Source organism: Xiphias gladius, unplaced genomic scaffold (assembly GCF_016859285.1).
Source record: "Xiphias gladius isolate SHS-SW01 ecotype Sanya breed wild unplaced genomic scaffold, ASM1685928v1 HiC_scaffold_1482, whole genome shotgun sequence".
NCBI lineage: Eukaryota > Metazoa > Chordata > Actinopteri > Istiophoriformes > Xiphiidae > Xiphias > Xiphias gladius.
Window position 1 is genome coordinate 135,001 of NW_024401813.1, and position 14,987 is coordinate 149,987.

General features: G+C 37.8%; 1 protein-coding gene across 1 annotated transcript in view; it reads left to right on the plus strand.

The window, feature by feature from the left end:
- The window catches only part of mtmr14 (myotubularin related protein 14), a 30,553-nt gene extending 20,402 nt beyond the window's left edge, over positions 1-10,151 (plus strand). The window contains exons 14-19 of the mRNA XM_040123250.1: positions 822-892; positions 1,158-1,216; positions 4,546-4,678; positions 6,192-6,368; positions 7,862-8,068; positions 9,848-10,151. Of these exons, the coding sequence (XP_039979184.1) occupies positions 822-892; positions 1,158-1,216; positions 4,546-4,678; positions 6,192-6,368; positions 7,862-8,068; positions 9,848-10,028 (828 nt within the window). The 3' untranslated portion in view covers positions 10,029-10,151. The remainder of the gene's footprint in view (positions 1-821; positions 893-1,157; positions 1,217-4,545; positions 4,679-6,191; positions 6,369-7,861; positions 8,069-9,847) is intronic.
- Positions 10,152-14,987: the final 4,836 nt, after the last annotated feature.

Here is a 14,987-nt window from a genome sequence, read left to right on the forward strand (position 1 = left end):
ATCACACAAGCCTTTTTAGTATGAGAATTTATATTTGTTTTTTTGCCCATAATATAGCTTTGTTTTATCAGAAAGCCTGGTTATTTTGTTCCTGTATCAGCACTCAGAAATTCATCAAAATACTTTCAGTGAAGTCCAACTCATACACTGGCATAGCCATTATTACTGAATATCAGTTTTGGCATTCATGTAGGCCTATAAGTAACAAGAAATTTCAGTACAGAAATCAAATAAGATGCCAATTGTAGTTTATCAACCACAGAGTACTTACATATTTATTTTTCAATTGTAAAATGTCCTGCTCCTACATTTCTTGGTCAGTCTTTGAAACAAATTTAGGAGGATCCTTAAAAATGATTGTTACCCGTTCATATAAACTAATGACACTCAGTATGTCTTTGTCTTAAATATAGATAATGGCCTCAGTCGTGCTCTAATTCTCAGTTTAGGATACACTAGAGGTTAATTGGAGAGAACGTGTTAGTGGCCTGAACCATCTACATTAGCATCATGTTTTGGTGTCAGTCCTTGAGAATTATGGCCTTCTATATTAGATATCTATTTTACACCAACAGTCATGAGTCACAGATGGAGAAATCTATCAAAGACGAAGCAAGAATCCAGAGTAGTCTCAGTAAAGCAGAATAAAATGTGTTCACAGGACATGTTGCTTTAGAAACATGTCATCTCACTTTGTCTAACCTGGCAGTAACAGCCAGCTGTGGTGTGTTTCTCTCTTCACCTGCCTTCCCAACTTATTGAAATTAAATTAATGGTGCTATGTTTCCTTCTCTGATCCAAACTTTTTCTTTCTCCCTCAGATTTTCTTTTTTTGCTTCAATTTTTTGAAGCACATTGTCTCAGAGAAGTTCTCTGCTGTTAAGAAACAGAGGTGTGTTCTTCCATTTGTTATGTGCTGTACATGTCTGTTATGTTTTTTCTTTTTTTTCTTTTTCTTTCTTTGATGCAAAGATTTGTCCTTTTTAATGCTTAATTTACCTATAGCATTCTGTTATCAAAGGTTATTATTTAATATCTCTCATGCAGTGAATGACCAGCTTCCATTTACAAATTCCAACTGTGTGAATCCAGTGTCCAGTATTCTTTATCTTTAGATCTAACAGAAGTTATTTCATCATATCATCTTTTTCTTTCAGACGGAAGAACTCTCATTTCAAAGACAGTGATTTCACTGTGGAAGACCTCTGCCAGTTAAGTTAGTTAGTGTGTCTCTTACATGCCTCCCTCCACACAGGCCTGTACAGGGTACTGCTGATAGACCTTTGCTGATTGTAGCTCATTTAACACTCAAATGAATGTTACTGAATTTGTTAATATTATGTTTAATTAGAGAAGTGGCAGTACTATTGTACTGTCAGCTACCTCTTGCTATCACTGTAAAGAAAATTACATTTTACCTGAGGCTTTTTTTGTTGTTGAGGCTAACATTATTAACATTATTACAATTTAATACACATTGCATTCAGAAAGTATTTAGACCCCTTCACTTTTTTCACATTTTATGTTGAAACCTTTTTTTTTCCCTCATCAACCTACACTCAATACCCCTTAATGACAAAGCAAAAAGAGAATTTTAGAATTGTTTTCAAATTTATTATATTTATTAAAAAGGAAAAAGTGAAATATCACACTGGCGTAAGTTTTCAGATCCTTTTCTATGAAACTTGAAATTTGGCTCAGGTGCCTCCAATTTCTCTTGAACATCTTTGAGATGTTTCTACACTTTGATTGGAGTCCACCTGTGGTAAATTCAATTGATTGTACATGACTCGGAAAGGCACATAACTGTCTAAGGTCTCGCAGCTGACAGTGCATATCAGAGCAAAAACCAAGCCATGAGTTTAAAGGAACTGCCTCCAGAGCTCAGACACAGGATTGTGTCGAGGCACAGATCTGGGGAAGGCTACAAAAAAAAATTAAGCTGCACTGAAGGTTCTCACGAGCACAGTGGCCTCCATAATTCTAAAATGGAAGAAGTTTGGAACAACCACGACTCTTCCTAGAGCTGGCTGCCTGGCCAAACTGAGCGATCAGGGGAAAAGGGCTTTGGTATGAGAGGTGACCAAGAACTTGATGGTCACTCTGAAAGAGCTCCACAGATCCTTTGAAGATGGGAGAAACTTCCAGAAGGAAAACCATCACTGCAACACTTCACCGGTCTGGGCTTTATGGCAGGATGGCCAGAAAGACAGACACATTAAAGCCTGCTTGGAGTTTGAAAGAAAGCATCCGAAGGTCTCTCAGACTGTGAGAAACAAGATTCTCTGGTCTGAGGAAACCAAGAATAACTGTTTGGCCTCAACTCTAAGAATCATGTTTTGAGATAACCAGGCACCACTCATCACCTGCCTACTACAATTCCAACGAGGAATCGTGATGGTAGCAGCAGCATGCTGTGGGGGTGTTTTTCAGTGGCAGGGACAGAGAGACTGGTCAGGGTTGAGGGAAAGCTGAATGGAGCAAAATACAGGGATATCTTTAATTAAAACCGTGTCCAGAGCACTCAGGACCTCAGACTAGGCAAAAGTTTCATCTTCCAATGGGACAATGACAGCACACAGGCAAGACAATGCAAGAGTGGCTTCGGGACAATTATGTGAGTGTCCTTGAGTGGCCCAGCCAGAATCTTGACTTGAACCCAATCAAACATCTCTGGAGAGGCCTGAAAATGGCTGTCCACCGACGGTCTCTATCCGACCTGACAGAGCTTAAATTGTTGATTTGGCCACCCCTAAAGTTTCTGCAATCTGTCTGATAGGCTTGTTTTGTTTTTACAGCTTAATGCTGGTCTCCTTCATTTGCATTGACACCACTTTGGAACACATATTGAGAATTCACATGAACAGCTGCCACATGCATATATTTGCAGTCAACTGCAGACCTTTTCTCTGCTTAATTTACCATGAAATAATGAGGGAACAGGCCACACCTGGCCATGAAACTGATATCAGTCACTCGTCCAATTACTGTTGAGCCTCTGAAAATGAGGGAGTATGTATAAAAATGGCTGTAATTCCTAAACGGTTAAATGCAATTTTTGTTAAACCCTTGAATTAAAACAGGAAGTCTACCCTTCAGTCACATCGTGATGGCTTCATTTCAAATCTATTGTGGTGTACAGAGGCAAAATTACAAAAAATCGTGTCACTGTCCAAATGGTTGTCTACCATTGTAATATTTGAGTTTTCCTTTTTAAGAAATTTGCAAAAAATCTCTCAAATTCTGTTTTCGCTTTGTCATTGTGGGGTATTGAGTTTAGATTGATGAGGGAAAGAAAATAATTTTAAGTATTTTGGCATAAGGCTGCAACATAAAATGTGAAAAAAGTGAAAGGGTCTGAATGCTCTCTGAATGCACTGTATGAACAGAAGGAAAGAGATTGGATAGAGAGAATCTTAATCTTCTTTACAGTGTGTGTTTCAGTCAGGAAAACTCCACTAATTCCACTTAATATTCTCATGCACAGTCTGCATCTGTCTAAGTGCAAGCAGAAACCATGAACAGGCCGTTAACCTTTTTTCTGTGTACTTGATTGCAAATGGGTATTTTGCAATTCTGAATTGATTTCAAAAACCTTTTTCAGTTTAAAAAAAACACTAAGTATAAACACCTGCAAGGATTTGTCCTGAATATAGGAACTGAGGTATTTTTTTTTTTAATTTATTCTCATAAGCTTTTCATAGAATTTTAAAGGAAAACAATAAATTCCAAACTTCGTGGAACTAGTTACTATTGCCCAGGTGGTATTATAACAGCGACTGTGGAAACCATATAACAATTTCAAACATATTCCCCATGTTTTCCTTTTTACCTCCACCCATTTGTTATTGAAAAATTCACAAACTTATGTAGGAAAAGGGTTTTATGTGTAATTATTTTTTATCTCAGTACAGCCTTGGTATACCATTGTTAAAACTTTTGGTTTTGGTGACACAGTTATTGGAGCATTGGAGCTCCTGCCACTTGCTTCTGGTCTGATGCAATGAGGAATAACAAAGGTTCTCAGTGTTGCGAGGACACAGTGTTATGGTAGAGACAAAGCAATGAGACTCTGGGTGGTAACAAAATGCTTTCATATCTTTAGAAAATTGCAAGGCTTGAATCGAAAACATCTTGCTTCACAAACCTTTATGTCAGTAGGCTTTTAACCCTCATTAGAGTCTTCAAGATAGTCATCAGTATACTGCTTTATGTCACACTATCAGTTTCACAGGTATAAATGGCTGCTTATGAATTCTGTTGTGTACTGAGTTTATGCTGTTATGATGGAGGACAATTCACTATGCATAACCCTGGCACATAATTGACAGAATAATCTGAAAAAGAGCATGGAGGTTTATAGTGAGAACCATTTTTAAAATCTTAGTCTTTTCTAAATTCTTATGTCTTTTATTGTCAAAATTTAAACATATACATCTGCATCAAATACAGTAACTTCGATGCAGATCGAATGCAGTACTACTCAGTTTAGCAATTAAACCTGGAACCTGAACTAACAGGGTTCTGCTGTCTGGTTGGATACAGAGTCAAGGGATCGTGGCAGTGTGACCAGTCTGAGCAGTGACTTTTCCCTTATTACTGAGGAGGTGGGGGGGGGCTCCAGCCTCACAAATGACTCTGTGGACCTGTTCTCCAGCCAACCCCAGGCCTCCAGCTGGTCAGTATGGCTGACAAAAACACAGACCAAAACACACTAAATTCACTTATCATTCAGGAAAAGTGGATGGTAATTATTTTATCAGTAGTATTTTGTCAGTATGTTTACATTTTCGTCAACAACCTGGATAACCACATGTATCTCATTGATCAGACCAAAAAATCCAATGGGCTGCACTGTTGTGGCCACATTGTTTCACGGAGTAAAAGATCCATGAGTCTAAGGGTTTGCCAGATGGCAACACACTTCACATTTGTTCATAATTCTATGGAAAAGGATTTTACAAGAACATGTAGATCGAGAATATCTCAGGAAACAATCAGGCTCATATGGAAAGATGGGTGGGAAGATCATTGCCCTCTGGTGTTGGATGAGTATGCCCTCATTGATCTTTTTGTGGCCATTCACTGAATTCTGACTCCTCCACACTAGATGTTTTGCCATTCCAGTCACATTAAGGGAGTTCCACTGCACTCTAAAACATCAGACAGGAATTTAGTGGAATCAAGTAATTTTTTCTCATTAACTTAATGGAAATACTTAGTTTGTTCACTTAGAATGTCTAGAATTTTAGAGCTTATAAACATGAGTTGTTCTGACTTGGTCTTTTGACTTGAAATGAGTTGAATGAATGAACTGCTTAAAGTTCACCCAACTCATTAAATGAAGTTTTTAAAGAAACAAAATTAGCATATTAGCAGACTTCCTAGCATACATTGTTCGAGACTTAAAACTCGCCAGACTTAATTTTTGTAGTTTGAAGAACCCATTCAAGATGGAAACTGGTTGTGTGTCTTTATTACATTGTTAAGTCATGATTGTTTATTTTCATAATAATAAAAACAAAGTCAACTTATCTTATCTTATTAAACTTTTCTCAAGTTCAGTTAACTTAAATCAGTTAAGCTTACATTTTAAAAACTCATAAAATGACATTCAATGAACTATTTAACTCTATTCATAACTTCATCCTGAGTTCAGTTAACTCATATTTTTAAGACAGCAGGGAAACTTAAGTTTCTAACTTGAACAAAACTTAAAATTATTTACAGTGTGGGATCTTCCTAGTGGTACTGGTCATGACAGCACTTACAACTTGCAGTTATTTGAGTGGCAGTTTTTTGCTGGATGACAGTCCATTGAAATTGAGTCAGGTTCCACTTTCCTGCTAGACCACCCTGCATTTTTTTGCACTCTGTCTGCACCCCTGCTCTGGCTGCACAGTGACCTCATTAAAATAAATGAGGTGGCAGCATTTTTTTTTAAATGCAGTGCTAATGTCAGTCGGAAAATGACCATAGCCCAACAATTTTAGTTAATTGTCAGGTGCTTAGTGATATGATGATCCAAACTAGTCAAAATAAACTTCAGGCAGTATAATCAGCTTTTTTCTTTTTTTATTTCATCATATTCACATAATTGCAACATCAATCAATTGGTAAACTTATATCACAAACTGTTGGTGCCGCGGATGCTCCTCCTTCTCTGTTGATGATGTATTCTCCTCTCTCAGGAGAAAAGGCACAACCTCCTCTCCTCAGCTGGTTGTTTGGAATAAGCAGAACCCTCTCGATGAACACCTCTCCCATCCACTTAATGAGGCCAGGTTTTCCAGCTCCTCATCCTCCAGCCAATCAGAACATGCTGTCACACGCACTGGCAGCAGCCCACTGGCTGTCCCTGGGAGAAGGTGAGTGAGTTGATGCAACTTCGTCAGGCAGTCCAAGTTTGACTGACATCTTATTTTTATACACACACTTGAGTTTGGTAAATTTTGGATTATCACCAGAGGCACAGTGCTTTAATTCTGGAGCTTCTTCATTTTACTCACAAGCAGCTCGATTGCATACCAACAGAGCCTGTGGACTAAAACTGTGGCTCATGTATGTGCTATGAGACAGTCTCTTGCTCTGCTGTTCAGCACTGACACTAAATATGAACGTTTTCATAATACAATTGTTTTTATCATTTTTACATTATATACATACTGTATATACATTACAACTTCCTATAAGTTACACACTACTGGCATATTTCTCTGAACATCTTAGGAAAAATAGCAGTTAAATTATCTTTATTGTTCTTACTTCATTTAGAGGTTTATGAAGGGTGTTCTTTTTTGTTAAATATATTATTGTGGTCGTTTTTATGATAATCAAGGCAACAAAAACCCAAACTGTCTTACCTTTCCACCTAAGATGATGGGATTAGCAAGCTAGCACTGATGTAGCAAGCTCTACCTGCACTGATTACCTTCTTGCAGTATACATGTAAGTAACATTAGCCTAAGTAGGAAGACTGCCAAAAAGTAGCGTACCTATTAGTGCTGTTACTTTTCAAAAAATCAAGTTTGAACAAAGTTTGAATGACACCCCTGTATATCCTTGCATATAAATCTTGCTATCTTACCGGTGATGGCATTTTTACGAGCTTCTTGCAAGGGTCTGCCGCAGCTGAGTGTGCTGAATAGCAGACAATCAGACAAGGTTGTACACTTGACGTTGCTCCACTTGTCTGTGCTACCTCTGCTGCCTCACTTGGGTGGTAAGCTTTCAGGTGAGTCCACAGATTTGTTTTCATTGTAGTGTAAGACAGCTGCTTTGTACTAAGTCGACAAACAGCCTTATCTTTGTTAGTTACTCAGTATACTTCTACTACTACATAGTACTACAACACACTTCTTCTCAGATGCTTTGTTGTCATGATTTTCCACTCAGGACAGCTTTACATGCTAGCGTCCTCCATTTTCATAGCAAACAACACAACATTACTAGCTTGGTTTATTGATAGGTCAATAGGGCATGCCATAGGTCTAGCTGATAGTGAAGTTTTAGACGGCCCTCTGCTGGATCACAAGGCAAAAATACTTCAAATGGTCTGTTGTGCTTATAGACTGTAAATTTTGCATTCGAACAGGTCATTACAGTTCGAATATTAACTTTTCCCCCCAATTTCGTAAGAATGCTTGCATTTCGTATAAAAAGTGACCTATTATCTACCACGAGAGTATCCTGCATTGTTTCCCTAGTCCACCATCTCCACCTACCTAATTTGTATAGTGAGATCTGTTCACAGAATTAAGATTATTCATACCTGGTAATTTTCCCGATAACATTCTTTTTGTCTCGTTCTTTCTTTCCTTCTTTCTTTCTTTCTGTCTATGTCTGTCTGTCTGTCTGTCAGGTTAGCAGCAGAGTACTCTCGGTCAGGTTCGTCCCTCTCTACAGAGTATGGGAGTTGGCAGATAGTTTCTGGTTGTGGCAGCATCCATGACCACACTCCCTTCCCCCCACCACTGGCATCAGCCTCCTCCACCTTGTCTGCTGTCGCTGCTGCTTATGAATCCCCCCTGCCCTTCAGTTTTAATGATGATGGACCCCGTGGACGAATGTAAGAAACACTGTACAACTGTTTTGTCAACTATTTTAATGAAGTATTATCAATATTTATTGATTTATTTATTTTGAAATAAATCACTCAGAATTTGCTGCGGTAAGTTGCAATAACGCTTTCTTATCTAAGCCTGCGTCTGAATGACAAAAGTCAACCCTCTATCAGATAGATGAAGCCAGCAGTGTTCCATGAAAAAGGCTTAAGATTGTGAGCATGATAGCAGGCTGCAATTAGCATCTAGCTCAAACCATACAGTATGTAAGTATAGCCTCGCAGGGCCGTTAGTGTGGCTGTAGACTCTAACTTTGGATGTTCAGTATATCTGACTCTGTCAATGTTTTGAATTAAGCATTTCTGAAGTGAAGCATTTAAAGCAGTCTATTCTTCAGCAGCTACATTTCCAGTATCATTTAGTGTGGTTTTTTCAATATTTTATGTTTTACAAACATTCTGAATACAAGTTTCCAGTTCATTTAGATGTGGTAACAGAGGCTTTGTGGCTGTACTGTACATTACCATAATTTCTCACATCAAAACAGAGCTGTTCTAAAATTACCATCAAAGAGGATAAATCTTAAAACATCAGACTGTCATTTTAATGTGTGTGGGGTAAACTGAGCTTTTGCAAAATGCTGGTATAAGCTTGCCCATTCAAAGTCAGAGCCTTTTGTCACCTTTAATTGTCGGTGGTTACTTACTTTAAAATGTCATAGCCAATCACAAGGCAGATTTGTTGCCATTAACCTGTATTTATTTTGATTTTTGTCAGAATGTGGTGATAAAAAGATTTTTTTTTTTTTTTTTTTTTTTTTTAAACAGTAAAGCATCTTGGAAATAAAGTGACGAAATTACTATTTTATGCTTGTTCAGCTGTATGATAACTGAAACAGAAAAATATGTAAATGAGAACAGCTAAATCATGACTGGATTCATACTGATCAATCATCTTTTTTTGTTTCGCTGATGACAGCTGCATGTATGCAGTATTGGCATATATGTTGGCCTGAAGGTAATGAAATTCTGCAGTACAAAAATCCCTAATATTCTGTGTTTGAGGTAACTTAGAAACTTTTACAGAAACAGAGCACTGACGAGTTCAATTTTCAACCGTATGATGTCCCACTCAGAACATGTCTTGTTCAGTATTCTTAAACAAATATAAGGGAAATATTTCTGTATGTTGTGTTCATGTAAAAAAAGGAATATTGTTCAGCAATGATGGTTTCCTGTCGGGGAACCTGAAGTTTTTGTTGCTGTTCTCTGTCCCTCCACGAACCGAGCAATAGATGAGGAGGAGGAGAATCAAGGGAGATGGATTTTCCACCAGGCTCTCCCTTTGACATCCTCCTGCTCTCTGCTCCCAGCAGGGGAAATATTTTATTTTCTGCTTGATCTGACTTCCAAATTCAGTGTGTCCTGCTAGTATCACTTGCAGTCGGGGAAGGAAAATAATGTCTGTCCCTCGTTATTCGGAGGAAATGAAAGAGAAGAAGGGAGACAAGCAGACAGTTGATGATGATGACTGTGTGAGCTCTGTGATGTTTAATTCTCAAATACATTGTGGCCCAAATGGGGTTGATCCAGACTGCCTCTGCCTGCATCATTCTGTTGTTCTTATCTCTTCTGATTTCTCAGACTGATTTTATTTTTCCTTCTGTTTCTTATTATTATTTTACAGCACTTTTAAAATAGGATTTCCCTCCTTAAGCTTTTCCTTTCTGTCTTCTCATTTTGCACCGTCTTGTTTCCTCTCCCTCCTTTCTCTGTACTCTCCAGGTGTCCCTTCTCCTCTGAACGTCAGGCCCGTCTGGAGGCAGTGCGGGAAGTCTTCCTGGCAGCCTACAGCTCCACCGTGGGTCTCAAGTCCTCAGCGCCCAGCCCCTCTGGTGCTATCTCCGGCCTGCTAGAGCAGTTTGCCCGTGGAGTTGGCCTCCGAGGCACCAACGCCATTGTCTGAACCCTCTCAATTGGACTTTGGACCCTCCTTCTGCTTCCATCCATCCACAGTTGATTCATCATGTCTGGACTCTGTACAATAAAGTGCCAAATATCTCTGTTCAATTCAGGGGTGAAGCATTCATTTTTTTTGTTAAATTTTCTTTGATTTTTACATGCCCTGGATTGTATTTTTTCCCAGCTGCTCCAACTTTTCTCTGGACTTATATTCTTCCATGTTGAGTTCATCTGTCACCTTCAGGGAGGGAAATGTTCAGCCAAAGTATCAAAAAGGGATAGTTAGAGGGCTTTCTAGCTGCTGAAATGAAAATGGCTGAGAACATGGGGTCATCACCTTTTTACTGGTTGAATATAAGCAATTCGTCCTTCCTCTGCTCTTCCTTCATCTGTTCATACATTTTCTTTAATCCCTATACAGTCCTTGCAGTGACCGTCCCATGTACAGGAAGCAATATATTTTTAGTTCTCTTGTGCTGCTATTCTTTACTGTTTAAGCACAGGAAAATACTTTAGTTCAGGTGGATGTTAAAGGTGAGATAAACACAGCACTTAATGTGTTCTGACAGAAATGGCACCAAGCTTTTTTTTGTTTGTAATTTGGCGCAGTGAATTGAGATCAGATTACCTAATCAATTTTAGAGTTTACAGCTTTAGGTATGGGAAGGTCAAGAGTATAAATTAAAATTTATTTTAAGTGAAGTCTTAGTAAAAAAATATTCAAATACAATTTATTGGCCACTGTAACTATTACTCCTAATAGTTAAATGAAGAGATCCTTTTATTGTGAGACTACACTATAGGAAATGGAGGATGAAATTCCCAGTTCTTGTTCTGTGCAAAAATTAATTATAAAGTTCAGCCGAATCTAGTATGAGGCATCAGCATTGTGTAGGTTTACTGGTAGGGTTTTGTCCTGGTGTTACGTCATATTCTGTGACTTGATTAGGAATTTCAGTCTTGGGTTCAGTATGCTTAAAACAAGCTAATTTTTGGAGCATGTCATCTGACCACATCTAAAGGCAAAGTGTTTATATGTGCTCCGAATGGCTACACTCAAAGCTGGGATGAAAAGCCTGCTGTTACAGAGCACGGGATAACGGATAAAATCAGTTGTAAAAATGGGGATAAGGAAGCACACATGCAAACAGTTTCTTGTTGAAGGCATTCATATTGTTGCACTCCGTTGTACACACAAAAAGTGATGGAAGTAGTTGTGTAAAGAATGAAAAATGATAGCTTGAGGGAGAAGCTCAAACCCAGCCCATTTCCTCGTCTTAGGACACCTTTTCATTCACAGCGTGAAGTGGGCCCGCCTGGTGGATAGTTGAATTTGGAAAATTACAAAAAATGATTGACACTGTAGTTTTGCTTCAAAGTTATCTCTCCAGTACGGAGAGGAGGAATGATTTTAGCAACCACCAATTTTTGAAATGTACCCGTGGCATGTGAGTAAGATAGTCCTGAAAAAAATCTGATCCCATCCTTTAACTAGATAACTTTCAGGTTTTATGTGATTTATAACTTTAGCTTTGATCATCAAATGTGTACAGGGAAAATGGATTTAATAGTGCAGCTTTCAAAGATCATAACCAAGGAGATTAAGTGCTTTTCACTTTATCTCCATATCCTCTACTTGAGCGTATATCCTCTAATTTCTTTTTGCTCTTAGGTAGCACTGACAGGTTAGCGTAAGAGGGACTGAGCATTGTGGTAGTAAATCTGTGAACTGAAGCTCTTTTTAAATGTTCTTTCTTGTTGGACTCCAGTGAAGCGAGGTCCACTTGATTCCAGTTGGTGCTGAGATTTCTGCCCAGCCATTATCACAAAAGCATATTGTTCAAAAAACCTGTGCCTTCTTTCAGGTCACACTTGGACAGACATTTCTAACTGGGCTACTCTTGGGTAGAGCCAGAGTTTTGATTAATTTTCTTGACAGAATTCTGTTGAGAGATTTTATTTAAAAATATTGTTTTGGTGGCTGTTGTACCTCAGGACTGTTGTTGTGCCTTTGTTATCTTCAGTAACACTGGATCAGATCTCTGTTTTATCTGGTCCAGTTTCAGGTGTATTTTCTGTTTCAATTGTTTTAAGAGCTTGGGGGGGGGTGTTAATGAATCTTTTCACTGTAGAGCATCAGCAGCGTTAGTTTTGCAATAAAGCTATTTGGGGTTTCCCTGTGATAAGTATGCAAGATAAGTAAAGTCTTTATTTTTGTAGTAACATTAAGTTGCTGGGTCTTATGGACACCCTTGATAAAGTTGTTGAGGCGGGATTGCAGTCAACACAAACGTTTGTCATTCACCGCAGAAGAGCGAGACACAAAGAGATTTTAATTTCTGCCTTTGAAAATGACTGTAGCTGAAGAGGATGTTATTCATTTACAGTATAATTGTAGTAGGAATTTTGGGAAATAAATTTTTTTGCTTTCTCTCTTAGAGTGAAATGAGATGATTAACACTAATATATATGTGTGTTTCGGACAGAGCAATATCTAGACTTTGTTTAGCCTAGATTAGCATAATGATGAAAACAGCTATCTTAGCTCATTTTAAAGTTCAAAAATATGCAAACCGGCACCTTGAAAGCTTATTAATTAACATGATGTATTTAGTATTTTGAAGCCATACACAAACAGAAATGTAAACAGCAACAACATTTTTTAAAGGAAGTTATGTGGTGTAACTCTTAACTGAAGTTTATCTGTTAGCCCTGTAGTTCTGATCAGTGTCTCTGGCTTTTTACATTTCTGTTTAAGTATCGGTTAAACAATTGTGATACATATTGAACACAATTTTAGAGATGTTAGTAAGTGTATTTTTTAACTTTTGACAGGGCCACGCTAGATGTTTGCCTTGCTTCCAGTCTTTACCATGTCCCAACTCCAACTCAGTACTTAACGCTCAAACATTAGAGTCAATCTTTGCATCTCACTTTCAGAAAGAAAGCTAATTAACATATTTCCCAAAATATTATTTTCTTTAACTCCATCTTTATTTGAAACTTTTGGTAATTGCAGGCATACCCACATCTCCCTGTCAAGTTTTAAGCCTTCTTAAAAGAAAATTCGGTCAAGATTTCATATCATTTTGTTTTAATTTCTAGTGTATGCCTATAGCTGATAAGCAGCCAGTCACAGGAAACCTGCATGAAAACCATGTCATTTTCAAATTGCTGAAAATGGTCATTGTAACAAAAATTCTAATTCTGAATTACTTATACTCCCCAAATAATTTTCACACTCAGTTTGTACTTTTTAACTGGATTTGAATGACATGCTCAAAATTTATCTCAGTTGTGATATATTATTTTATTTGTTTTACAAATTAATTTTTTTTTTTTGGAAATGCTGTATTGCACTTGTCCTGATGTTCTCCGTGTAAAGTTTTCTTTGTACTGTTGATGCATTTCTAAGTAATTCTAACAGTTGTTTTTTTGTTATGAATTTTGCTTTATTGGCAGGTGACAGGCTATAATGAATGATGAATTTAGCAGCAGGTAGCATATAAAGAAAAAAAATAAGACATTTATCACTTGCTTATTTTTTTTGTTCAAATGAAATTTATTCATTTATTCATTATTATCCATAGTGAGATGTATTAACTATTTAAACCACATAATCTACTTCCCTTAGCAACAGAGCTGACACAAAGTGTAGTGTAGTTAAGTGTATGTAGTCTTAACACATGTAAGGCAGTTATATAACTGGATGTTTCAAATTCCCACTTTATGGCAAATTCAACTGTGTTTAACTTGAACTTTGTTAACACTGCCTTCTGTGGTAAAAATCTCTTTTTGTCTCTTTAAATATGCAGGTCAGAGGTCAAGGCGACCCAAACCTGGCCCGAACCCTGTCAGAACTGTTGGCTTAGAGATTTGAACACTAAACTGTTTCTTAGGTTAATGAATTATTAATTCCCAAAATATTTACTCTATTAAATGGCTGATGATGAGCCTAAATTAGTGCTTATGAAATGTAGATACAGTAAACTGCACGGATGTAATGGTTTTGGAAATGAAGAAAGGGGATTAATACCACAAAGGAAAGGCATGGCAGGCTTCCCACCTTCTCTGCATCCAGTTTCTCCTGTCACTTGTGCTTCTCCTCTAGCTTTCCTTCTCCTTTTCCCTTTTTTTAAATTTTACCGCTCCACCTTCTCAACTTTCTCCTTCTTTTGGCACACTTTCTACTTTCCTGTGTCGTTATATGTCACTTCTCTGTCGCTTTCCTCTTTTTCTTGCTTCTTTCTCCATCTCTTCTTGCTTCTCCTGTTTTTGCTCATCAGATGTTCTCCATCTTATTATTCGGGTTTTCATTTGAATTGTCTGCTTCTCCTCCCATTCATCCTTTAGTTTCTAATATTTTCTATCACTCTTAAAATGCCTATTTTTCTTCGTCTCCGAACATTGTGTTGGTTGTGGAAACTTTTCATCCTGCCAGATGACTATAAATTAATGAAATAGCTTTGAGATCAGCAGGAATCGTTATGCACACGAAATTAATAGCATCCACTCAAGCAAATTTTAAATGCCACACCTGTTACATCCCAGACCAGATAAAATCCAACTACATTTTCTTTAAAACTGAATATTCATACTGTGCTGATCAGCAGCAAGAGCCAGGGCTGACAAATAACCTTCTGCAAATCTTACCAGTTTTAGAGATAAATATAAAAATGTCATAACTAATCAAGGTTCCACAATCTAAGGCCTGATCTTGTGTTGTGGTCAAAAACATAGGATGTATCTTGTGGAGCTGACAGTACATTTGGAGGACGAAACAGCAATGGCCTAGGAGAGTTAAAAGCTTAGGTATCAGAGTTGGCAGCCAGTTGGAAATCGAAGGTCTGCCCACAAGAGGTTGGCTGGAGGGGTTTTGTTGGCAGATCAGTTTTACCCCTGTTAACTGAACTGGGTGTAAAAGGGCAGAGCCTGATACAGCTAGTGGCTAAGACAAAGATTA